The 27021-nt window shown below is 46.2% G+C and overlaps 1 protein-coding gene and 1 non-coding gene across 2 annotated transcripts in view; both read right to left on the bottom strand.

The window, feature by feature from the left end:
• Window positions 1-26531, bottom strand: part of LOC144805904 (uncharacterized) — a 51373-nt gene extending 24842 nt beyond the window's left edge. The window contains exon 1 of the mRNA XM_078672379.1: window positions 25771-26531. Within this exon, the coding sequence (XP_078528505.1) occupies window positions 25771-26531 (761 nt within the window). The remainder of the gene's footprint in view (window positions 1-25770) is intronic.
• On the bottom strand, window positions 14055-14233 carry LOC144805919 (small Cajal body-specific RNA 16). The gene has a single exon (XR_013605627.1).
• Window positions 26532-27021: the final 490 nt, after the last annotated feature.

Raw genomic sequence — 27021 nt, 5'->3', positions numbered from 1 at the left:
TGGCGGTCTGGCAACATCAGATATCCTGTCCTACTATCAGGCCTCACATCTGCTGATACTGAATGAATGGTGGTATGGGGATCGAAGTGATCCTGCCTACGCCCTGGAGCGATACCTGATGGACCCTGATACGCTACACACCATATTGTATTCGGCTGTTAAGAAAAAGAGGCTTCCAGTGGTCACTCAAATAGTATTTCAGATATGGCGCGGTGCACTCCGTCGAATGGGATGGTGGAATAAGCTGACGAGAGAGACCCCATTGTGGCAGAATGGGCAGCTGCCGGAGTTGTTGTCCTTGCAGGGCTTCCGTGGCTGGGACGCGATCGGCATCTCGGCCGTTGGCCACGTGGTCAAGGGCACGACCCTTAAATCCTTCCAAGAGCTGCGAAAGGAGTATGACATGCCCCAGACCCAGTTTTTTAGATACCTACAGCTCCGTCACGCCATTGCTCCTGCCCTGAGGGACCTTGACTCGTTGCCCGAGTTTAGCCCCCTGGAGGCTAAGGTATTCATGGGGGAATTAGAAAGCAAAAAGATATCAGCCATCTACCAAACACTAGTCACCCATTGCTCAACTTCCCTGGACAATCTGCGGGCTAAGTGGGAAAACTATCTGGGTGCATTTGAGGAGGAGGACTGGAGCGAGGCGCTCGAGGCTCCTAGAGGGGCGGCCATTGCGGTACGGCTGCGTTTCATTCAGTTCAAATATCTCCACAGGGCCTACTATACCAGGGAATGACTGTGGAAGGCAGGCTTGATTGCGTCCCCTGATTGTCTGAGGTGTGGCAGAGAGATGGGCACATTCCTGCATACAGTTTGGGTGTGTGATGGTCTACGGAGGTTCTGGACGGGAGTGTGGGACTGCTTGTCGGAGGTGCTGGGCTGGGATCTACCCCGCACACCGCAGCTAGGCCTCCTCCATATCCTAGAACAGGTGGGAGGAAATCTGTACAAACGTCACTTGTTGTTGTTGGGTCTCATGGTGGCCAAGAGGGGCGTGGCCCGTGCCTGGAAAGACCCCAGAGCCCCCCTATTGGGTGTGTGGAAAAGGGGACTTAACTTTTATATGGTACTGGACGCCCGATCTTCGAGGCCAGGGGATGCCCCCGGAAACACTATAAAATTTGGAAGAGGTGGGCAGAGTACAGAGGACTATGGCTGGAGCCGCCAGCACACGAAGAACCTGATGAAAGACAGTTGGACGTTGAGCCTGTGGGATGAGGAATACACACTAATTGTATTTTGCAATGCTTTTGCTTCTGGACTGTTTAGACGCTGTCCAGGGGGTGGGAAGGGGGAGTTCTGGGTGGGGGAAGTGGGGGGATGGGGGAGGGGGGACTTAGGGTCATTTCTTACACTTAAATGACTGATTGAATTGTTTGCGATGCGATTATTGCTTTTATGCTTGCAGCCTTTCCGGATTTTCGGGACGCTGTATGTCTTCTGTAACTTTTCAACAGCACAAAAAAATTTTGTTCTTAAAAAAAAGCAAAAAAAACTAGAAAATGCATTTCCAAATGCTGCAAAAGAGAAACTGTTAATACAAATGAACAATATTAAACTTTGTTGGTACCTTAGTAATGTGCTTACTTCTGGGCTTCTCTCCATCTTCAGGAATAACACTCTGAAAGGAGAAATTACTGCAGTGAGTCTCAGAGTCTTCAGTAATACTGGTCTCAGTCACGAAGATTGTGGTGTTCTCTTATTTTGCTTTATAGATCCACCAGTCATGCCATCGCTATTAGCAGACACGCTACTGTCAGCAGCATCACAACTTCAGGCAGACCAGCAATGCGGATCTCACCACTCACATTAGTTGAACAGACTCGTCTCTGCTACATACATCCACTCTGTTCTCAAATTTGCTTGAGGCTGTCAAAATTACAAAGAGCTGCAATATATACGCTACACTTTCCTGACTACCTTGTTTCTAAAAGTTGTGACATTCAAGCGTGATTCTTGGTTCATCTGCAAGCTGAATATTTTTAGAGGTTCAATTGCCACACATTACTCGTCCCATATTCCAATTTGTCCACAGGGTGCTTCAACCCAGATAGGTTATCAACTGCCTGTTTTGCAGATAATTTCAGATCGTTTCTGTAAGAAACTGAATAATTTTTTACGGTAGATGAGGAACAATCACAACAGTTGTCAGAATTAACTTTCAAAGCCATTCAATTAACCTAGGATCGACCCCCTGGTACCTAAGCACGGAACAGGCAGGCTTAACTTAAGGTAATATGTAAAATATTTATGCCGAAACCAAAAAAGGAAAAGTCAAAATTCAAAACAATAAAAAACCCAAACCAAAATAGAAAAATAAAGTAAAATATATTACACAAAATGACACTAAAATTACAAAATCCAATAAGGGGAATGAGATGTGAACTGTAACGCTGTAAGAATCACAAGGTGCCAATGGATGAGGGGCCCGGGCATGGATTAGTCTCTCTGGAGCTGACTGCCAAGTCAGAGGAAACCGAAGGCCACGGCTTGCAAGCACATAGTTCAGGAATTAGCCGCAGTGGTCCAAGAAGACATCTAGTGCTCCAGGCTCAGATAGGCCTGCTGGCCTACAGGGGGATTCAAGGCAGGTTTGTGCGCAAAGTGCTTAGAGTATTGAGAAAAAAGCAGCAGACGCCCAACAGGGCAATAGCAGACGGTCAAAGGCAGCAAGGCCCGGACGAGACTGAAAGGGAGTGACACCTCTGGCCCTCACTATCATGCAACAGCGTAGTGGAGCTCAGCGGGAGGACAACCCGGTGACAGCCACCCACTGGGGCAGGGACCCCCACGACAATGCAGGCTGGTCTGGTGATGTGGTAATGTAATCAGCGAGAAGCAATAAGGATCAGAATCTAAAAGAGATGCTGACCAAGCTCCCGATGACCGGCAGTGGAGAAGGGAGGCTCTCCCCTAGACACAAATCAGCCAAGATGCGGACACCTCTGAAGCCCCAATTACCCACGCCTTTTTAGAGTTGCTATTCGGTGCATTACGAGGCGACTTGCAGACGCTGAAAAGGGAAATAGCGAGGGAGATGAAGAAGATAACTGATTGAGGCCACACGTCCCCCAACGGCATCAACGTCCCCCTTATGACAGGGCAGACGTTGGGAACTCAGGGGGTAGAGGGATCACAGGGCCCCAGATACAGGCCAAAGCTGGTGCACTCACTATGGCACACTATTTCCCAGCCCACACTGAAAATTCTCACTCTCAATGCGAGAGGTCTCAACAATCCCAATAAAAAGAGGTCCATCCTTTCCTACCTGGATAACATGGAGGCAGATGTGTGCCTCCTCCAGGAGACACAGCTCCTCTCCAAAGATTGGCATAGAATGAGGTCACAACTCTTTCCCCAGCAAATCTTTTCATCTACCCTGGATAAGAAGGCGGGTGGCTATTTTAGTAGCCAAACGTTTTAAGGGGACAATGGGAGAAAAGGTGACCGAAATCAAAGAGGTTGATGGAGCAGGGCCATCGATAGTGTAGATGTTGGTATGAGTATTTTAGATGCGAAATTGTGTCGCAAACCGCAAGTTACTGCTCCCGCAATCACCCTTCACCCGATATACGATCAATCCAGGGGCTGCCTCAATTGCCTATAGATGGGAACGGGTACTCCCCTCACCCCCTATACCAATAACCATTTCAAATACCAACCCCACCAGGGATGGTGCTAATAGGGTAAACAGGCCCAGGGGATCGAATCAGAACAGGTTCTCTAGTACCTCGTGCATTAATGTTCCTGCCGCCCCAAGTATGAATGGCTAATCAGGATGTCCTGAGTCTGCCGCCCGCTGCTTGCCTTTATGTGTTGGTACTGGCAGGAGTAAATTGTGAATGTCTAGTCCTAAAATTAAGTATCAATTGAAAATGGACTATAAAGTGTTTAGCTGCTGTCTTAAAAGAGAGGCCTATATCTAATGCACTGTTGTTTAAAAATAATGACCATGCCTAAAGGTGGTTTTTTGATTGTAATTGTATATATTGCATAAAAATAGTGTACACAACTGAATCTATGACACATTTTTTATACCTTTTCCAGTGTTTTCCCTTTTTAGGGCTCGGCCTACGTCACTACGAAGTGGGGCGGAGCTCCGAGCTCCTATTGTTGAAGAAAAAAAAAAGAAAAAAAGGTTTCTTTAGGGCTCGGGAAAGAAACATTCCTTAGTGCGCGGGTTTTTTTTATGGCATCTGCATAGTGATTCGTCTTCGCTGTACTGTGCTGTCTTTTTAGTAGCCTTGACGCGATAGGCTATATGTAATTTACGTCCGCCATGTTTGGCATTTTCTCTGCGGTTTCGCACACGGCCGTCCATAAATATCAATTAGGAGCTGTCACGGAGGTGCTGTAATGGAATCCAGATGCTGTGTGCGCGTTCACCATTCTGCAGTGCGTTTTGGTGGCGCGCGCCATGCATTATTTTGTTGCTCCTTTCATCTCAGGTTTACTCGGCTAATTTCAATGTTTGAATAGCTGAAATGCTTTTACCGAAATTTAAAATGTTTGTTTGGAATAAAAGGTTTACAGTTTTCAGCTAGCTTGCACCTCCTTGTTTGAACACGGAATGTAAAGCGAGTTTGTTTTAGAGCACTGATAGCCCTGTGAGGTGATACTTCAGGGTCGACGTGGTGGGTGCTTCGGGCTGGCTTGCCAGTTTGTTTATTTAAGCGGCTGACATGGTAAGTGGAATAAAGAGGGAAGAACACGGTACCAGCTGTATATTTGACTGTCACTCTTAGCTGCGATAAAAATAAGTGGGAAAGTGCAATTTCGGATGATATTGAGCATTCACTCATTTCAAAGAAGCCCTCACTCACCACCCTGGGTGGTGACATGCTTCATCATCGGGCCCACCAGGAGAAGACGAATGCCTCCCTGGTGTGCTACAACGCCAGATTACTGCGGAGCTGGTTTTGTGACAATAATGTGAAAAAATGTGATATTTAAAATTGTCAAAGAACTGTACCAGAAAGAAAAAATGTTATTCTGTGGTCAGTCTGACAAGGTTAAAAATATGTGTCGGGAAATCTGCCAAATAATGTATTGGTTATTTCCACTATTAAAGTGGGGTCGACATGTTTCAGCCCTTATGTGTAGGATTTACCGGGCTTTCATCAGGACCAATGTAATGTGTACCTCGGCGGTGTGGGCGCGCTAAGGTCCACCCTACCAGAGGACGTGAAAGTTAAAAATGGTCGTGTAAAATAAAGTGCAAAAAAACCACCAAGTAGTGAAAATCGCCTCTGATTCAGAGGGACCTGTGTGGTTTGTATAAAAAACGATCCACTCCCCATAGGTCTCGGGAGGTGGGTGGGGCGACAATGGCACACCGCCCGCTACGCCCAGCACCCGTTTGGCACCTAGCGCTCCCTGCAACCGGACCTCGTGGATCTAGCTTAGCGCGCCCACACCGCCGAGGTACACATTACATTGGTCCTGATGAAAGCCCGGTAAATCCTACACATAAGGGCTGAAACATGTCGACCTCACTTTAATAGTGGAAATAACCAATACATTATTTGGCAGATTTCCCGACACATATTTTTAACCTTGTCAGACTGACCACAGAATAACATTTTTTCATTCTGGTACAGTTCTTTGACAATTTTAAATATCACATTTTTTCACATTATTGTCACAAAACCAGCTCCGCAGTAATCTGGCGTTGTAGCACACCAGGGAGGCATTCGGCTTCTCCTGGTGGGCCCGATGATGAAGCATGTCACCACCCAGGGTGGTGAGTGAGGGCTTCTTTGAAAACCTATAACGACTTCCAATGTGTAGTGTATAGGGCTATATCAATCTTTGAACATGTGCTATTAATTTAATTTTGTTGACACTCTCTTGTTGTTTGACGAGTTAAGCCTGGGGGACTGAGGGTGCCCCTTTCCCTCTCTCTCTTATTGTTAAGACTCATTCACTCATTTCAACAATTATGCATTTAAAAACATTTTGTAGTGGTATTTTATTCTGTATAATATAATCTGAGCCTCTCTGAGTCACCCGATTTCCTACATGATATTTCTTCACGCCTAAAGCTGCCGTGCGTGAAGGACTCTGTCGACACAGTTCAGCTACTTATTTAAGAAAAAGAAAGGTTTGTTATTTGCTCAACGATGTGTCAGTTAATATGCGTCTGACTATGCAGGAGTTCCCAGGAGCACCTGACGGGTGGCGAGTTTAGTAAGAGGTAAAGAGTGCGCTTTTCATGCCCTACTTCGGGTTCACAGTGTGAGTTTGGGCGGCTGCGACACCAGCTAAATATAAATGTGGCGCAGTCCTACTGGGCACCATGCTGTATGTCAGTCTATGAGGGAAGGCGCCGTTCTGCTCTGTGCTGTGGTGAAGGATAGGGTAGTGCAGAGTGCAGAGTGGTAGTGCAGAGTGCATAGTGGTAGTGCAGAGTGAGAGTGCGAGTGGTAGTGCAGAGTGCAGAGTGGTAGTGCAGAGTGCAGAGTGGTAGTGCAGAGTGAGAGTGCGAGTGGTAGTGCAGAGTGCAGAGTGGTAGTGCAGAGTGCAGAGTGCGAGTGGTAGTGCAGAGTACAGAGTGGTAGTGCAGAGTGCAGAGTGAGAGTGCAGAGTGCAGTTTGGTAGTGCAGAGTGGTAGTGCAGAGTGGTAGTGCAGAGTGCAGAGTGGTAGTGCAGAGTGCAGAGTGGTAGTGCAGAGTGGTAGTGCAGAGTGGTAGTGCAGAGTGCAGAGTGGTAGTGCAGAGTGGTAGTGCAGAGTGGTAGTGCAGAGTGCAGAGTGAGAGTGCAGATTGAGAGTGCGAGTGGTAGTGCAGAGTACAGATTGGTAGTGCAGAGTGCAGAGTGGTAGTGCAGAGTGCAGAGTGGTAGTGCAGAGTGGTAGTGCAGAGTGCAGAGTGGTAGTGCAGAGTGCAGAGTGGTAGTGCAGAGTGGTGGTGCAGAGTGCAGAGTGGTAGTGCAGAGTGGTAGTGCAGAGTGGTAGTGCAGAGTGGTAGTGCAGAGTGCAGAGTGGTAGTGCAGAGTGCAGAGTGGTAGTGCAGAGTGCAGAGTGGTAGTGCAGAGTGCAGAGTGGTAGTGCAGAGTGGTAGTGCAGAGTGGTAGTGCAGAGTGCAGAGTGGTAGTGCAGAGTGCAGGGTGGTAGTGCAGAGTGCAGAGTGGTAGTGCAGAGTGCAGAGTGGTAGTGCAGAGTGGTAGTGCAGAGTGCAGAGTGAGAATGCAGATTGAGAGTGCGAGAGGTAGTGCAGAGTGCAGATTGGTAGTGCAGAGTGCAGATTGGTAGTGCAGAGTGCAGAGTGGTAGTGCAGAGTGGTAGTGCAGAGTGGTATTGCAGAGTGGTAGTGCAGAGTGGTAGTGCAGAGCGGTAGTGCAGAGTGCAGAGTGGTAATGCAGAGTGCAGAGTGGTAGTGCAGAGTGGTAGTGCAGAGTGGTAGTGCAGAGTGGTAGTGCAGGGTGGTACTGCAGAGTGCAGAGTGGTAGTGCAGAGTGCAGAGTGGTAGTGCAGAGTGCAGAGTGGTGGTGCAGAGTGCAGAGTGGTAGTGCAGAGTGCAGAGTGCAGTTTGAGAGTGCAGAGTGGTAGTGCAGAGTGCAGAGTGGTAGTGCAGAGTGGTAGTGCAGAGTGGTAGTGCAGAGTGCAGATTGAGAATGCAGAGTTCAGATTGGTAGTGCAGAGTGCGAGTGGTAGTGCAGAGTGCAGATTGAGAGTGCAGAGTGGTAGTGCAGAGTGCAGAGTGGTAGTGCAGAGCGCAGAGTGGTAGTGCAGAGCGCAGACTGGTAGTGCAGAGTGCAGAGCGCAGAGTGGTAGTGCAGAGCGCAGAGTGGTAGTGCAGAGCGCAGAGATGTAGTGCAGAGCGCAGAGTGGTAGTGCAGAGCGCAGAGTGGTAGTGCAGAGCGCAGATTGAGAGTGCGAGTGGTAGTGCAGAGTGCAGATTGAGAGTGCAGAGTGCAGATTGGTAGTGCAGAGTGCAGATTGGTAGTGCAGAGTGCAGATTGAGAGTCCAGAGTGCAGATTGGTAGTGCAGAGTGCAGATTGGTAGTGCAGAGTGCAGATTGGTAGTGCAGAGTGCAGATTGGTAGTGCAGAGTGCAGATTGGTAGTGCAGAGTGCAGATTGGTAGTGCAGAGCGCAGAGTGGTAGTGCAGAGTGCAGAGTGGTAGTGCAGAGTGGTAGTGCAGAGTGCAGAGTGGTAGTGCAGAGTGCAGAGTGGTAGTGCAGAGTGGTAGTGCAGAGTGCAGAGTGGTAGTGCAGAGTGCAGAGTGGTAGTGCAGAGTGCAGATTGGTAGTGCAGAGTGCAGAGTGTTAGTGCAGAGTGCAGATTGGTAGAAGTATTACGGGCAGCAGTACCACTACCACCAATGCTACTGCTACCAGTACCACCACCACCAGTACTCCCGCTACCAGTACCACCACCACCAGTACCACCACTACCAGTACTACCACCAGCAGTACTACCACCAACAGTACTACAACTACCAGTATCACCACCTCCAGTAATACCACTACTACCACTACCAGTACCACCACCACCAGTACTACCAGTACCACCACTACCAGTACTACCAGTACCACCACCACCAGTACTACCACTACCAGTACCACCACCACCACCAGTACTACCAGTACTACCACCATCAGTATTACCAGTACTACCACCACCAGTACTACCACTACTACAGCCACCAGTACTACCACTACTACAGGCACCAGTACTACCACTACCACCACCAACAGTACTACCACCATCACCAGTACTACCAGTAGCAGTACTACCACAACCAGTACCACTACCACCACCAGTACTACCACCACCACCAGTACCACCACCACCAGTACTACCACTACCAGTATTACGGGCAGCAGTACCACCACCACCAATGCTACTGCTACCAGTACCACCACCACTACTCCCGCTACCAGTACCACCACCACCAGTACCACCACTACCAGTACTACCACCAAAAGTACCACCATTACCAGTACCACCACCTCCAGTACTACCACTACTACCACTACCAGTACCACCACCAGTACTACCAGTACCACCACCACCAGTACTACCACTACCAGTACCACCACCACCAGTACTACCACTACCAGTACCACCACCATCACCAGTACTACCACTATCAGTACTACCAGTACTACCACCACCAGTACTACCACTACTACAGCCACCAGTACTACCACTACTACAGCCACCAGTACTACCACTACCACCACCAACAGTACTAACACCACCGCCAGTACTACCAGTACCACCACCACCAGTACTACCACTACCACCACCACCACATTAACACACTCCATAACACTTAGCAAAAATACATTACCATTTACAATGCCATTAGCTCAAACTCAAATAAATCCGAGCCCGATTGCATTTCTAATGTTTGTTTTGTTTTGTTGCAAATGACGGTCTCCTGATGAAGGCAGTAGCCGAAACACACGTAGTGTTCCAACTCACCGCATTGCCAACTTCAATAGCCCTTTAACCAACTTGTCATTTGATATTGATTTAAGTTTTTTTCTGTATGGTTTTTCTTTATTTGATGTTGATCACATTGAGTTTAAAATGATATCAAATATATTTAAATGAAGGAAAATTAGGAAAAAACAAATAAACAGAATATATTTTTATAAAAATTAGTTAGCTATTGTCTGCTTTTTCATGTTGTTGTGTACATTGTGTTGATACAGAAGTCCACCTTGTTATGTTATGTAAAAATTCTTATACCGCGCACGTTCACCGAAACGGTTTCTTGGCGCTCATAACAAACACAGCGGGCAAGGGCCAATGATTACTCGAAGGCAGCTTTGAAAAGGAAAGTCTTTAATGTCTTGCGGAAACATTCATAGGAGGGGCAGTGACGGAAGGAGGGGGGAGGGAGTTCCAAAAGGAGGGGCCTAGGAAGGAAAAACGTAGACCGCCGTGTTTTTTACGGTGGAATTTGGGGATGCACAGAAGATTATCGGAAGAAGAGCGTAAGCTACGTGTTGGTAGATACCGCTTTAAATTGGAGGAGATAAAAGCAGGTGCCAAATTGTAGAGGGCTTTAAAGATAGTGCATCCGAGTTTAAAGGTGCACCGTTTGGCCACCGGAAGCCAGTGAAGGCTCCTCAGCAGTGGAGAGACGTGTTGGTGCTTGGGCTGGCGGAACACCAGGCGGGCAGCCTGGTTTTGTATCAGTTAGAGCCTCTGAAGCTGGTAAGCGGGAATCCCCACATATAAGATGTTTGCAAAGTCAACCCTGGAGATGACTAAAGCCAAGATGGCTAAAATGAGTGCCTCTCTGGTGAGAAATCGACAGATCTTGCGTATCCTGCGCAGATGGAAGAAGCAGGATGATGTAACTGCCGAGATCTGCGATTTCATAGACAGATCACCAGAGATGACTACTCCGAGGCTTTTCACAGAGCTGACAGGGCGGGGGGGGCGCCAAGAGAGAGGGGCCAGTAGTTGTCATTCCACGGATTGGCTGGTCCACCCACCAGGACAAGTTCCGCCTTAGTGGGATTTAACTTGAGCTGGCTGTGGGCCATCCAATCGGAGATGTAAAGCATGGTGGTTTGAAAGTTGGTGAGAGAAGAGGGAGAAGAATCAAGAGGGAAAATCAGCTGCAGATCATCTGCATAATTATAAATTGTTGCAGAGGAGTGCCGAAGAGAAACCATAAGGGGTTGCATATATAAATTAAAAAGAAGAGGGGATAGGGCCGAGCCCTGAGGGACTCCGCAGGAGAGGGAAAAAAGAGGAGCAGAGAAGGTGGAGAGGTGAACTGCTTGAGAGCGCCCATCGAGGAAAGAAGGGACCCAATCAAGGGCAACACCCTGGATGCCGGCGTTAGTGACACGATCGATCAATATAGAGTGATCGACCGTGTCAAAAGCCGCCGACAGATCTAACAGGACGAGGGCTTGGGAGATGTTATTATCCGCCCCCGTTCTTAGAGTATCCATGACGGCCGCAATGACCGCCTCAGTAGAATGAAGAGGGCGAAAGCCAGCCTGTTGAGGGTCCAAAAAAGATGAGCTCTCAACGAAACACCGAGTCACATGGGTCTCTAAGATCTTTCCCAGGTATGGGAGTAGAGAAATAGGCCTATAGTTACTCAGAACCACGGGGTCTGCATTGGCTTTCTTTAAGATTGGCAACACCACTGCCTGTTTGAAGGAGTCTGGAACTACTCCTGTGGCTAACGAGGTGTTAAGAAGAGCCAGGGCGGGGTCAGGGCAGGTCAAGAAAATTTCTTTGAGGATATGGGGGGGGGGGGGGCAGCAATCGTTGGGAGACCCGGAACTGACTTTGTGCAGGAGGCTCTGGAACTCAGTGATGGAGATAGGGGGGAAAGTGTCCAGTTGCTGGGAGTTTTTAAGGGGTAATGAGAATGAGTGGGACGAAGTGGGTGAAGAAATATTATTTTTAATGGTGGAAATGTTATCCTGAAAGTAGGTGTTAAGCTCATCACACAGAGCCTGAGTGGGCACCTTATAGGAAATGGTGTATAAGACATAATCTGTTTGCTACAGTTCCCTTTTCTCAAATGAATACTGGCAGGAGTACCTACTTTAAAGAGGGATCAACATGAGTCATGGGGCCAGCTACGCATTAAATGTGCAGACTGGCTATCAAGGCATAGAAGCTTCCATGTATCCGCAATAAAGGATATTATTATGGCACGCAGGGTTTGGTGAGTCAGTGCATCGACAAAAAATATCGAAGGGGACAGTATTCTAATTAACTTTCGCAGACCTTCTTTGGTGAGACACCTACTAAGGGGTTGCAAATTCATAACACCTAATAGCACTAACATATGCGCACCACCCCTAGGTTATTTCTACAAACCAAGTCATGCTCCTTTCACCAACAATTCCTCTTGAATTACTACCTCTAATAGGTTTCAGGCCTTGTCTGGATTAGAGACACAAGACTGATATCAACTTTTGGGGAAAATACCGATCCTGCTATTAGGTTACCTCATGCCCTGCCAGTAATTGAGTGTACTATTCCCACAACCCACTTATCCCCCTATACAAACGAAGGCCTCAGCAAGTTAAGACATCCGTATCTTAAGCTGGAATGTTGCAAGGTTGAACTCTAAAATTCAACAGCCAGATTGGGTACAACTTATTAAAGACCAAGATATCCTTTTATTTCAGGAAACATGGGCCACACAAGAATTGCATATTGAGGGGTTTGAATGCCATAATATTCTAGCAACAACCCCCAAGCAGGGGGGGGGCTTTATCAATCTGGGTCAATATTAAGACAGGGGGATGCATAAAAACTGTACATACAGATAACAATAATTTTCTAGGCATATTATTTAATAGAGGAATTTCCTTTTGGATAATTTATTTTTATAACAACGATTTTCATTCTGTTCCATATATGCATTTTATAAATGTGATTAATTTTATTGCATCTATTGGAAAATCCAAAGACTCTTTCAAGTCAGTAGGAATCTGTCTGGGGGCGATTTTAATGCTAAGCTATCTTACTCATGGTCAAGCGAATATTCACACAGCAGCAGACAAACATGCAATAGGGGTAGAGAGCTAATGGACCATTTGAACACCCTTAACTTAATTAATGTTATAGAAATTGATGCAACGACAAAAGATAATGCCCCCCCTGAACCGACATTCAGAGGGAGGGGCTGCTCATCTGCAATTGATAATGTTTTTCATCTCCCCCGCTTTTGAAGCAAACTTGCTTAAAGCCAAAATTATGGCCACAATCTTTGGGGACCATATCCCAATACAAATAACGTTACGGATGTCTCCAGTTCCAACGCCTCAGACAGAATGTGGTGCTGGAGATCTATCACCATCCACAGATAACCGCAGACTGGTATGTGGAGGCATTAATAACGCAGAACGATTCAGTTCTATGGTTAGTGGAAACATGAATCTTATTAACATCTGTTTAGAGGCCCTGTTGCACACCCAGTGGCTATCAGAACCTTTCCCAAACTCAGTGGAGCCATTAAACCCTTGCTGTCTAAACCCATTTGTACAGTACTGCGTGAACCTAGATGGTTCAATTAGGAGTGCTCAATTGCCAACAGGAAGCTCCGCAAGGCCCTATCTCAAAGCCCTAGGTGTAATGATTTGGTCAAGTCCTTACAGTTGACATATAAGCAGGCTATTGCTAATAGGAAGGAACAGTTCTTAGATGAGTACTGGGATGCGCTCATTAATGCTGCCAGCTTAAATAATGGGAATATATTTTGGACTACCATTAAAGAGTTAAGATCAATGGGACAACCGTTCACTCCCATCAGATGCAACATAATGAGCACTACCTGGGAAAGTCACTTTTCCACTATTTACCAAGAGCCTGCTTTTTAATCTGACCCTTTTATTAACAGGGTGCCACCTGGAGTCTCACTATCAATAAACGAGGTTGAGGAGGCTATACGTCAGAGTGTGGGCAATAAAACTCCAGGCTCTGATGGGATGCCCATCGATGTTATGTAACATGCATTTACAATGCAACGGTCTCGCCTTATCAAAAGTTAGAGCTATTGGCATTGTAAATGACAAATTTTTTATTTATGTGTTGGTTTTGAAAACAGATACATAAATGGCATTGTCATTTACAATGCCAATAGCTTAATCTCTTGCAAATGCGCGAACTATTTCATTTCCAATGAGCGAGCAACACACACACAGAGCGAGCAACACACACACACACAGAGCGAGCAACACACACACAGAGCGAGGCACACACACACAGAGAGCGCACATCGTAGGCAGCTACTGCCTTGGACTTTTCCTCAGTTTTAACAGGGACAGCTAAGAAGAAGACAGTCTAAGTTAAGCAAAAAAAAATGAAATTACAAACAGAACAGATGAAATAAGTTGAACAGATTTCGTAAAGATGAACGGACTAAGCAGCCAAGTTCACAAAACCCGCTTGAGATAATTAGTTTAACGTTACTTCAACAGTATTCCCTTTACCAACTGTCGTTTTTGAAGTGCAAGCAAGGCTCTATGTACCTTTTTCCAGGTCATCTGCTGAGCTACTAAACCAGGCTAAATATACAAATTTTAGTCATAGGGTAGTTCACCTAAATGCATGTTTGCAGTATCATACATGATCACCAAACTGCTGCTAAGATGTTCACACCTGTTACTGCACGAGCCCCTCTGAGGAGGTAGCCCTTTGGTTTCTCTAGGTCCAAGACTGGCTGCCTTGGTATCGAACTGAGCCCAGGCAGGGGTCAGCCACACAAGAGCCATCCTCCTTGACCATGTGCTCCATCACCAGAGCGAAATGAAATATCCACACACACACATGCAAGAACAGGCAGTAAAGCAGTTTACACTAAAAATAAAATCAAACAGAAAAAAAATGACGTGGGTTTATGCCGGGCACGTTCCCGGGGAGTGTAACTTGGATTACTTTCATTCTTTACAACTTCCCCCAAGGGCGCTATATAAAACCACTCAACGGACTACAAATATAATTCGCATTCCTGCTCGTAAGAAGCTCCTCGCAGCCCAGGAATAAAGCACTAGCAAACGCCCCGGATACTTAATCACTTCCCTCCTACCTCCCTAAACAAATGGAAAAAATATCCACTAACGAAACAGTGCAGGAACGTTAAAGAATTCTGTGCGCCTGCCCAGGAAGCGCTAACTGCAAACACAACAATGATGGACAGAATGTGGATCAATGTCACACATTCACCCCAGTCCAAAGATCTGGGCCCAAATCCATCGTTTTTCCACTCCACACCACCCTGGGTTAGACAATGGCGATATGCAAATCAGCGCTGACCCTGTGCCCCATGGGAACAGTCCAGTCCGAACTACAAAAGCCATGTCCTTCCCAGAACGGAAACAAGCATCCGAGGACCGGCCCGGTTTCGAGGTAACACCTCTCTTCAGCCCGGCTAGCTTGATTCCAGTGGTGTGGAGTGCCTGGGACTCACGTCTGAGCATCCCCAGTACACTTAGAGCGGTAACTGCAAACACAACAATGATGGACAGAATGTGGATCAATGTCACACATTCACCCCAGTCCAAAGATCTGGGCCCAAATCCATCGTTTTTCCACTCCACACAACCCTGGGTTAGACAATGGCGATATGCAAATCAGCGCTGACCCTGTGCCCCATGGGAACAGTCCAGTCCGAACTACAAAAGCCATGTCCTTCCCAGAACGGAAACAAGCATCCGAGGACCGGCCCGGTTTCGAGGTAACACCTCTCTTCAGCCCGGCTAGCTTGATTCCAGTGGTGTGGAGTGCCTGGGACTCACGTCTGAGCATCCCCAGTACACTTAGAGCGGTAACTGCAAACACAACAATGATGGACAGAATGTGGATCAATGTCACACATTCACCCCAGTCCAAAGATCTGGGCCCAAATCCATCGTTTTTCCACTCCACACCACCCTGGGTTAGACAATGGCGATATGCAAATCAGCGCTGACCCTGTGCCCCATGGGAACAGTCCAGTCCGAACTACAAAAGCCATGTCCTTCCCAGAACGGAAACAAGCATCCGAGGACCGGCCCGGTTTCGAGGTAACACCTCTCTTCAGCCCGGCTAGCTTGATTCCAGTGGTGTGGAGTGCCTGGGACTCACGTCTGAGCATCCCCGGTACACTTAGAGCGGTAACTGCAAACACAACAATGATGGACAGAATGTGGATCAATGTCACACATTCACCCCAGTCCAAAGATCTGGGCCCAAATCCATCGTTTTTCCACTCCACACCACCCTGGGTTAGACAATGGCGATATGCAAATCAGCGCTGACCCTGTGCCCCATGGGAACAGTCCAGTCCGAACTACAAAAGCCATGTCCATCCCAGAACGGAAACAAGCATCCGAGGACTGGCCCGGTTTCGAGGTAACACCTCTCTTCAGCCCGGCTAGCTTGATTCCAGTGGTGTGGAGTGCCTGGGACTCACGTCTGAGCATCCCCAGTACACTTAGAGCGGTAACTACAAACACAACAATGATGGACAGAATGTGGATCAATGTCACACATTCACCCCAGTCCAAAGATCTGGGCCCAAATCCATCGTTTTTCCACTCCACACCACCCTGGGTTAGACAATGGCGATATGCAAATCAGCGCTCACCCTGTGCCCCATGGGAACAGTCCAGTCCGAACTACAACGGAAACAAGCATCCGAGCCCAGGAAGCGCGGCATGTTCCGGTACTCCCTTACACATGCGGTCCAACTCTAATCTACAATTAAAGGCTGTACGTTGCCTACAAAACCCTGCACGGAGGTTGACAGACAATTATCACGTTTCTCCACAAAATAAACCCTTCAGCGATCTCTTTTCCCCACAAATCCCCCGAAGGCCCGTTCACTCGGCCACCAGCTCTTACCTTCCTTCTTGGCCTTCGGTGCCTTGTTGGGGGTGAAAGAGAGACGCACGGGGTCTACCAGCTAATATCACAGGGACTCGCTCAAAGAACTCTCGCGAGATCACTAATCCAATCGCAAACGTTGCAACACAATTAACATTCCTGACGTAATTTTTTGTTGAGGCTTGACATGCACGCTGGTGAACATTTCAAAAGCGGATATCCAGAGACCTATCCAGCCGAGCCTTGTCATTAATATGAATAAAAGACAACTAAAATATTGCCAAGTTGCTATGTTGGGTTTGACTTCCGACATTTTATTTATTATTCACAGAAAAAGTCAAACCGTTTTTCTACGATATACGAGGAGGAGAATATAACATATTTGGGGAGTGCGGAATGTTCTGTGTTACGTGTCTAGCCTTAAAAACTCATGTACTAGCCAAGCAATGGAATAAACATATCAAGTAAAATAAAAAAAACAAGCGTAAACACGAAGGAACTAAGCCCCGTCCTTTTTAGATTGGGGGGCGTGTTTTTTTGATTGACTGAAGACGTCACAGAAAGAAAGAACCGAAAAAACATGCCCCCCCAATCCGAAAAAGACGGGGCTTATATTGACAGACAAACCTCTTCTCCAGTGGCTGGCTGCCCTTTAGGAAGCAAGCCAATGGAGAAGAGGGGCGGGTTTAAGCCCCACTACTAGAAAACATAAAATCTCGCCAGCGAGACTAGGCAAGCGCAGCCTACGCTAGCCGAGACCTAAAAATGGCATCAATGTTGTGCATTGGCATGCTGAAGGCACCATCTATGCATGTTCCATACTCCATACTCCTGAGGCGTGAGCCGGGAGCTTTGCTAGCGCTGCATTAATAATTTCACTGCTCATACATATTTGTGCTTCTAACTGTGTGGGGACTTAATTGCTTTTATCTTCTACCTCTTTGCGCCCTATTTTAAAGCTGATTGCACTGTTGCTGCCCTCGGGGATCCACTGGTCGGGGCAAGGGAGGGAGTGTGTTCGCCATCTTGGGGGAGGAACAACGAGGTCCCAGACTAGTGTTTGCTGACTCGCCTGCCTGGCCACCTCCGGGGCCTAAGGCACGTCTGTCTGCACCCGTCCGCGCCGGGCCGTCGCCAGGATACCTGCCCTTTTCACTGCTGCTCGCATTGTGTATGCGCGTGATGAGCTATTGGCGTGGGAAGTTAAGTGTCCCTCTCTTGTCTGGGCTCCAAGCGAGGATGCTTTTCACTGCAAGTACTGTGCCTGCCATTTTCCATCTAAGGATTCCTATTCCCGTCTGGGAGATGGTATTGATCTAAAGTTTTTGAGTCTGGACTGTAGATCTCTTGCCAAACATCACGGTGAGGTTTTCGATCTCCTAACAGAGGAGGCTCCGGATGTTCTATTCCTGACCGAGACATGGCTTACGCCTGACTCGGTGGCTGAATCCTGGTTGGCCCTTCCTTCGGGATATAGGTTATATAGTATTTGCAGAGAGGCCAGCAGAGGGGGGGGGGCCATTGCAATCATTGCAAAGGAAGTCTACAATTGTTCCCTGAGCAAGGAGAACATCGCTGGCTGTGAAAGCGCTCTGTTTAAAATCACACTGAATTATAATTTCACTATGACCGGCCTCCTCATTTACCGCCCTCCAGGTCAATCTTGTCCCTTTAGAGAAGATCTTCTCAACAAAGTCGCGCAATATGCATGCAGGACGGCAAATTTCACTATACTTTGGGACCTCAACCTCCATCTTCATAATTGCGTGACGGCTGAGATCTCCAGCTTTTTGGCGAAACAGGAGGCCTATCAGATGATCCAACAGGTTCAAACAGGTACTTATGTGGCTGGTCACCTGCTGGACCCTATCTTTTCCAACTTAAGCCCTTTTACGATTCTACCGCCCGTTCCGCAGGCATGGACCGACCATTTCTTGGTCCCTTTTAACATGCGACTTCAGGTAAAAGGTGACTTGATCTGCCCAGCTCCTGTTCTAAAGTGCCCTTGGCACAAGCTTGACTCTGGCTGTCTCTCAACATGGCTGTTGAGCCATAGGCCCCAGTTGCCGCCGGATATGGAAACAGCAAATTCCTCCTTTAATGAGTGGATAACCTCAGGCCTGGATAGTTGTATTACGGCGAGGCTGGGAGGGAAATTTTGTGGGCCATCGAACCCTTGTTTTAGTGACTCATTAGTCACGGCCAAAAAGGGCTGCAAGCAGTTGGAATATGCCTGGAGGCCTCCTATGACCAGGGGGCAAAAATGAAATATCGTGCCGCAATTAATCGGTATCATAAGCTTATTCAGCAAGCTCGAGCCAAGTTTGTGGCCGATAAAATTCTGGCCAGTACTAACCCTGCTAAAACGATCTTCGCTGTGCTGAAGAGCATGAAGAGCGGAGGCACCACGGGGACTTCTTCGATCTCCTCCGATCAGCAGTGTACTGAGTTGGCCCTGTACTTTGTGAATAAAGTCGATAAGATTTATCAGGGTTTACCCACCCCTATTTCGCCCCAGGTGGTGGGGGACCCGGTGACTTTTGGTTTCATGGGGGTTAACACCCTGTCATCTTTTCCTCCGCTGTCTCAGCAGGAGTTTGAGGCTCTCTGCTCAAAGATCAAATCAGGCTCACCAGCGGATCCACTGACGCCTGCTCACTTTCGTCAGTTCCATTTTCTTCTTTTTCCGCTGAACCTCAACCTGGTTAATATCTCTTTAACCTCAGCGTCTGCTCCAAACATGCCAAGGTTATTCCTCGTTGGACCCTGCAGAGTCAGCTAACTATCGCCCGATCTCCCAACTGCCATTCTTGGCAAAGGTGGCAGAATCGCATGTGAATTCCATTTTATACAAGTTTGCGGAGCAGAATGCCATCTTTGACCCATCCCAACATGGCTTCCGTGCCCGCCATAGAACTAAGTCTGCATTATTGGTAGTCACGGAGGCCATTCGGGCGAACCTGGATGTCGGAGACTCAGCGGCCTTGGTCCTTTTGGACCTAAGTGCCGATTTCGACACCGTCTCCCATGCGATACTCTTAAACCGCCTGCAGGAAATTGTCATCAGGGACATGGCTCTGGAGTGGCTACGGTCTTTTCTGGAGGGATGGTCCTTCCAAGTTCACGTCCCTCCTTTCCATTCTCAAGAGCTCGCCTTGCGCCAGGGTGTACTTCAGGGTTCAGTGTTAAGCCCACGTCCAGCCACTGGCTGTGTTGGCGAAGGGAAGGGGTTTGTCACTGGTATCATACGCTGATGATACTCAGCTAGTGATCGCTTTTTCCAAGAAAAGCTGTACCAACTTGATCAAATTTAAAGAGGACCTCTCTGTGATTGTGGACTGGATGGCGATGAACTGCTTACAGCTTAACGCCAGCAAGTCCGAGATCTTGCTGTTTGGGAAAGATCAGGGGCTGTGGTCCGAGATTTATTGGCCGGACCGCCTGAAACCTGCCACCTCGCCCAAGGAGACAGTGAAAAACCTAGGCATTTGGTTTGACAATGGCCTAACATTTGACACCCAATCCAAAGCAGTGGATGGGGCTTATTTTGGGCTTCTGAGGGGCCTGAAACCGTTGTTGGGCTTTTTCCCTCCTAAAGTTCACCAAATCATCCTTCAGTCGACAATTTTGTCTAGACTGGATTACGGGAACTGCCTATACCTGGGTGCGAACAAGGCTAGCGTCAAGCGTCTTCAAAGGGCACAGAATGCAGCTGCCTGCATGCTGATGGCCCTTCCGCACACTTGCTCGGTTTCCCATGTACTTCAGAAACTTCACTGGTTACCGGTAGAAAAGCACATTCAATTCAAGGCGCTTTGTTTGGCGCATAAGATCTTGTTGCCTCAGGCACTGGCAGGACTGACGGGGCTGCTAGAGTTCTATGCGCCACGACGTCCTTTAAGATCTGCCGCCTTAGCTCTGGTGTGCACCCCGCATGTCTGGAAAGCCAGAGAGGGTGGCCGTTCCTTTCGCAGCCTGGCCGCGCAAATTTGGAATTCACTCCCTGTGTTCATCAGAGTGATCCGGAATCATCTTGCATTCCGGAAGGCCATAAAGACCTGGCTCTTTCCGGCTTAAAGCTTTTTGTATCTGGTTCTTGTCCTGGAGTCTGTGGTCTGCGCTGGGACGCCCCGTCGCTGGGGTAGCCATGTGCACTATAAATCTGATAAATAAATAAAATAAAATAAAATAAATAAATGTTTGTAATTCTGAAGAGATATGATATTATTCTATTCTGACTCGTGTTGCAGGCGAGCCCTAGTACGAGTCTACACTACCTGTTTATTGCTCATTTTAAACTAATAAAGAGATTCAATTGAAGGACTCTGACTCTGAAAATGCATCTCTGCCACGGACGAGACCTCTCTGGTTGTTTATTTGGAAGCAGGAGCAAATCTTGCAACAATACCTGAACTCCCGACAGTCATCTTCAAAAGTCTGAGTATAAAACAAGCTTGCAAAAACTATTTTCTTTACAGGTGCTTGTTGTTGTCCTAGATATTCATGTATGCATGCGTATCTGCGGTGACTGTCCTTAAGTGGAATTTTGTTAACAAGTTTCAAGTTTATTTATTTATGATAACGGAACTCAATTGAGGTCCACATAATAATTCAATAAACAGAAAAAGGCAGTAGAATTCCATAAAAAAAAAAAAAGTACATGATATCAATTTGTCAATATAGCGGCAAGAAACATTTAAAATAATGAAACAATTTAAAGCAAAACATTTCATTTGGCGGGTTAAACATTGCTTCAATAAAATCAGAGGCTGTAAAGATACCCATTTGAAGACACATGGGTCTTAACCATTTGCGTCTAAAAACCATGAGTGCCGGACAGACAAAAATGACATGATACACGTCCTGGGAGTTTAAATTACAAAAATCGCAAATATCGGAGCGGCCATACCATTTAGACAAATGACAATTCAAAGGAAGTAAATTATGCCTTAGCAATAGGGTAAATCGCCGGACTCCATGGGGGAGATTCCAGGATATATATAGCTGAGGTCTTTTCATTTGACAAAAGCTATTGGTAAGAAACATTCTTCTCTTCAATTTACTTGCCCCTCAGTCTACTCTATAGCCTAGCTCCCAAGAAGCCGACTTTAATATCGACTTCAATTGAACTGCGGATAGTGAGAAAAGATCTAATTCATCTAACTGTAATAATACAACTGCCTGTCGAAAGTTCCTTACAATTGAGGAATAAACATTAAAGGTACCCAAAAGTTCATTTTTTATGAGATGTCTCAACATACCCGGCATTCCTTTAGCTAGGTTAAAAACCCAACGCACCACACTCGCAACTGCCTGGGCCCAGGAACTACGTAAGCCGAATTCCAGTCTCAGAGAGGATGTAGAATTCGCAGTACTTACAGAGGTGAGGTTGCGTAATATTTTTCCTTCAGTACAATCCCAAAAATTCCAACTTGTCATATCCACTGTTTCTAGTCCATATGTGAGGGATGCGGGGATTTTTGCTCGGAATACCTCGAGCAATATGGAGAAGTGCCTTCTGCCTGTCGCCTTATAGAGAGAAACAAGGCTCTTCCCTTGAACAAGAGCTTTCCTGCTATTGTTCTCAATATGGGCTGTGTCGCTTAAACTACTCGTGACAACTTTTCCGAGGAAAGGATAAGATTTCACTACTTCTAGTCTTTCACCCCCAACAGACCAGTGGTAATTGTCATATTTGGATTTTTTCCTTCCCCGGAAACACATTATTTTACTTTTTGAAATGTTTATTTTTAGGAAATGGGTCTCAGCGTATGTATTTAGGGCATATAAGCGACCATTCAAGCCTTTGGGGTAAGGTCCAAAATTAAAATATCATCCGCATACATTAGGCATACTATTGGAGTTCCCCCTAAAACTGGAGCAATGCCATTGCTGGATAGCAATAAGGCCTGGGGGAGATCAGCTATGTATAATGAGAACAGCAGGGGAGCCAATAAGCAACCTTGTTTAAGTCCATTAATCGTGGGAATAACCCTGGATAGACCTCTCACCCCTCCCATTAATACTCTGCACCAAGTGTCTGTATGTAGAGCAATAACTAACCTTAACAAACTTGAGGGCATCCCTAGATCAAATAGCTTACTCCACAGCAGAGATCTGTCCACCTTATCAAAGGCCGTAGAGAAGTCAATAAAAGCCCCATATACACCTCCTCCACGGACTTTGATATATTTTTCTGTCAAAACCTGAAGTGCGGTAAGGTTGTCTAGGGTACCATGTTGTTTTCTGAAGCCGGTCTGCTCAAGTGGTAGTATTTCTGTCGAGGATACCCAGTCATTTAGTGAATTAAGTAAACATTTAGCGAAAACCTTACCGATGGCATCTAGGAGGGCAATTTGTCGGTAGTTTTGAGGTAAATCTCTTGCCCCCTTTTTAAAGATGGGGACCAATAAACTTCCTTTCCAAGAATGTAAACTATTCAAAAGTGTACTCAAAGCGAGCTCTGGCTGATGCTGGCGCATCCACGGAGCCATTGTTGAATGAACAGGTTATGTTTAAGTAAAGCACATTCAAATATTCTCCCTGTAGATGTGCGTGCATCAGTGGTAGGAGCGATTTTTGATGAGATTTGTTAAAGCAAGTGCCATTTGAAGATGCAAGTAGTGCATGCGTGCACTTGCAGCACGTTAGAATGTCAGCGTGCGTGTGTGCACAGTCAGGTCTTTTTGGAAGCACATGCTTGTGATTGTGGCGCACCCTTGCTTGCTCCCGCAAGGCGGATGCCGCCACAAGCACGAGTATGTGCTTCCAAAAAGAGCAGAGCACAGGCTAAAGGTCCTCCTATGCAGCACATGCGCACTGCGTATGCGAGACCTAAAAATGGCATCCAGTATGGTACCCTTTACAAGGGTGCTTGTGTTTATCAGTTGTTTAAGTTGTATGGCCTACATGTCATGAATTAATCTAACTGCTGTGGTATTATCAGGTTCATCCAGATGGAAGTTAAAGTCCCCCAATAATGTAATGGAGCTCTTGCTGGCCACCATGTCTGCTATTAAGCTGGGAAATTCCTCTAGGAATGGAGTGGGGGGTCCTGGGGGTCTATAGAGCAGTGTGCCTGAAAACGAGTTTTCAATTCAATTCAAAGATAGCTTTATTCGGTATTTTGACAAAAAACCATAAAAGCAGACATAAATGCATAATACAAACATGAACACATTGACTAGCTTTCTCATTAAAAACTCGTTATCAAAATAGACATATCATATTGACAAAGCAAATGAAAAATTCTTAAAATTCATAGGAAAATTGTAAAATTCATTAAAAAGATCGTAAAATTCATACTTTAACCAGGGATACATGTTTCATTTGAATTACTGTGTATTATTTGATGTTATTATGGACAAGATAATACTCGTTTATGCTCGGACTCCTAGTCATTACACATGGTCCCTCTACATTTTATGGCGAAAGTCAGAAATTTTATCGCCGTCACAATGGTAAGTTCATCTTGCCACAAGTACAGTCTGAGCAGGGCAGGTTTGCAATTTCTCAAACCCCATGTCTTTAGCAATGGTAGCAAGTATTTTTTTCTCCCCCACTGATAGTACTTGCAAAAAAGAATGCAGTGTATGTTTGACTGGGTGGATGAGTCGTCGCACGGGCATTTTATCAAATTCACAGACCAATCATTCGGAACAGGGAACGTTGTTAACCTAAAAAAAGATTCCGTCCTCATTCGTGTCAGAAGCATTCTATGATAGCACGAATAGGTTGGCGCCAGATATGGATGAAGGCCCAGGTCGTGGAGAATATGACGATGGGCAACGATAGTAGACTTATTCCCATCTAAGTAATATCTCCTCTCCTCCAGTAAATCAAGGCATGCCACTTTTAAAGCTTTTTTAGATATTTGTGAGCATAATGTTGGGTTTGAATAAAGATCTGGTTGGCCGATCGAGTTCAAGAATTTTTTAACATAGGCCAACCAAGGCTGCTTGCTACCAGCGGATTGGTTTAGGCAATCTTGAATTACTTCCCTGTTGAAAGTTGTGTCCTCACATGTCCAGATCTTGTACCACAGCATGACTGGCGCTATCTTTATCAAATCACTGATATGGGCTCTGTCAAGTTCGTTATGGCATATGGTGGTGGATGTGGAACGCGGGACTGATAAAAGATACCTCAGAAAGGTGTTTTCCACCGTTTGTATTTGGGTGCAATCTGCCAATCCCCAGATGCCTGCCCCATATACAGCGGTGGACACACATTTTGCTGCATAGATCTTAAGTAATATATCAACAGGTTTCCCACCCAGTCTTTTAGCAAATTGTTTAACCGCACCAATCGTACGAGAGAAGGCCAGGTTCCGGGAAGTGATTGCTGATGACCATGTACCTCTGTTATTAAAAATAATACCCAAATAAGAAAAAGTTTTAGTCATGGCTATCTTTGTGTTATTAACGAAGGTTTTACAGTCAGGAATGTTTTTTCTGGTAGTACATGACATTGTGAATGTTTTCCCCACATTTATTTTTAGACCTCTAGTACTCATAAAGTTTGAAAATCCCATTAAGGCCCTCTGAAGACCCAGCTGTGTGCGCGCCATAATCACCGCATCATCAGCGTATAATAGTAATGGGACTGAGAGGCCGTTTATTTTAGGGTAATCCACTTCCAGGTCACTTAAAAAGACTGCTACCTCATTAATATATAAATTAAAAAGGAATGGCGCAAGGATGCAGCCTTGTCGAACACCCTTTTCTATTGGGAATTTTCTAGTTCGCTCTCCATTTTTGCCAAATCTAACCGTTGCGCCTGCATCTTTGTACAATTCCTGTATAAAATTTAGAATGTTTTTTTCTATCCCCATTGTAGCCAAGGTTTTCCATAACATTCTGTGATCTAAGCAATCAAAGGCCGAGGTTAGGTCGACAAATGTTAGGAACAGGTTCCCTTTTTTTGCTCCAATATATTTGTTCATTATTAGGGCCAGGTTTAAACCCTGCTCTACAGTGCCTAGGCCGGTCTTAAAACCGTATTGGAATTTCGAGAGAATTCCATTTCTCTTGGACCAGGTTTGTAGTTTAGTTAACAGCACTCTACCTGCAACTTTCATCAGAGTGTCTAGCAGGGAAATGGGACGGTAGCATTTTGGGTCCTGCCTGTCCCCTTTTTTAAATATTGGAATAACTATTGCTTCGTGCCAAGTGTCGGGGAAACCTATTTTGCTATAAGCATTTATTACGTTTGCTAATAGGGGAGCCCACAGATCTACAGTCTCTTTAAACAAATCAATGGGAACTCCATCAGGTCCAGGGGCCTTTAAATTAGCACTCTGACAGATTGCCTGTTCCACCTCAAGAGGGGTAAACTCTACATTTAGTGGGAAATTACCACAAGTCAGTGCCTGATCCACCTGCCCAGTGTCCGGATCATCTTGTGGGGTCAGTATTAGTAAGTCTTTCCTATATAGGGAAGTAAAGTAATTAACCCACACATCTTCCGTTATGGCTATCTCCATGGAGTCAACCTTGCTATCCACAAAGAAGGGGGCGTTAATTTCTTTCCAAAAAGAAATATTGTCCCGTAAGGCACTTGCCTTTATCAGGGCTTCCCAGGCTGAATTTTTCAGTTCGTCCTGTCTACTTCGAAGGGTCTGCTTGTATGCTCGTCTGGCGACCTTAACTGAGCCACTGTCTTTTGGGACAGTCTTTAAAGCCTGTAGGAGGACTTTGTGTGCTTTAGTGCAGGAAGGATTGAACCAGCCAAATAATCTTGATTCTTCCCCTGTCTTTTGTTTTTTAGTTAGCTTATCATTTATTGTAGCAGTAATCCTATCATATGCCCCTATGATTAGCTGAGGATTAGTGCTAAGTTCTAAGCAGGTGGAAAAATGTTTCGATTCTTGCTGCACTAGGTCCTTCAGAAAATTTGTGGAGTCAATTTTCGCCCATTTTATGGCGTATCCATTTTTCCTAGCCAGCGACACCGAGCGACAATGAAGTATACTCGTGCCTGTTTTTTGACTCCCCGGCTTCCCTGCAGAGATGCTGGTGCTAATGGGAAAATGATCACTTAATGCCAGATCTTCTGTAACAAACCCCCCCACACAGCCTTGATACCTGTTGGACACTAAGATGTAGTCAGTTACGGTGCCTGCCCCTCGGCCAAAAAAGGTTGTCTGGAATGCTGCGGGTGGCTCACATAGTTCGTTGGCGAAGCCCAGATCCCAATCATGCATGAGATGATTTAGCATATTGCCCAGGATAGAGTGTTAAAATGTGTGGTGGGATCCCCTCTTAGATTGAAAATGCCACAATTTTTTGTGTGACTATTGGGACATAGGTGACAATTAAAGTCTCCTACTATGAGGAAGCAGTCTGCCTCCTGCCCACCTCTCTTGAGCATTGCAACAAGCTCAGCTATTAAGGCTTTAGGATCAACTTTTGGCGCATTATTATAGATGTTAGTCAGGAAAAGGGATCGCCCATTTATTTTAATTGCGAGGCCTTGTAACGAGCTGCCTACACCTACTTTAGGTCCGCTCGCCTCGTATGTGGTATTTTTTATATTACACAAATTAGAGGCGAAAATACACAGACCCCCCGAGCCTCTACCTCGATTACCCTGAATGGAGGGAATATAGAAGGTGCTAAAGCCCTCAATGTGGGTCTCCTCTAGATCCCAACACTCCTGTAGACAAATTATGTCCTGCTTTTCCATAAAAGTTAGAAATAGCTGGTCCC

Source organism: Lissotriton helveticus (genome assembly GCF_964261635.1).
Source record: "Lissotriton helveticus chromosome 1_1 unlocalized genomic scaffold, aLisHel1.1 SUPER_1_unloc_32, whole genome shotgun sequence".
Classification (NCBI taxonomy): domain Eukaryota; kingdom Metazoa; phylum Chordata; class Amphibia; order Caudata; family Salamandridae; genus Lissotriton; species Lissotriton helveticus.
Note: the sequence above shows the minus strand (reverse complement) of the source record. Positions and strands in the feature narration are given on the sequence as shown.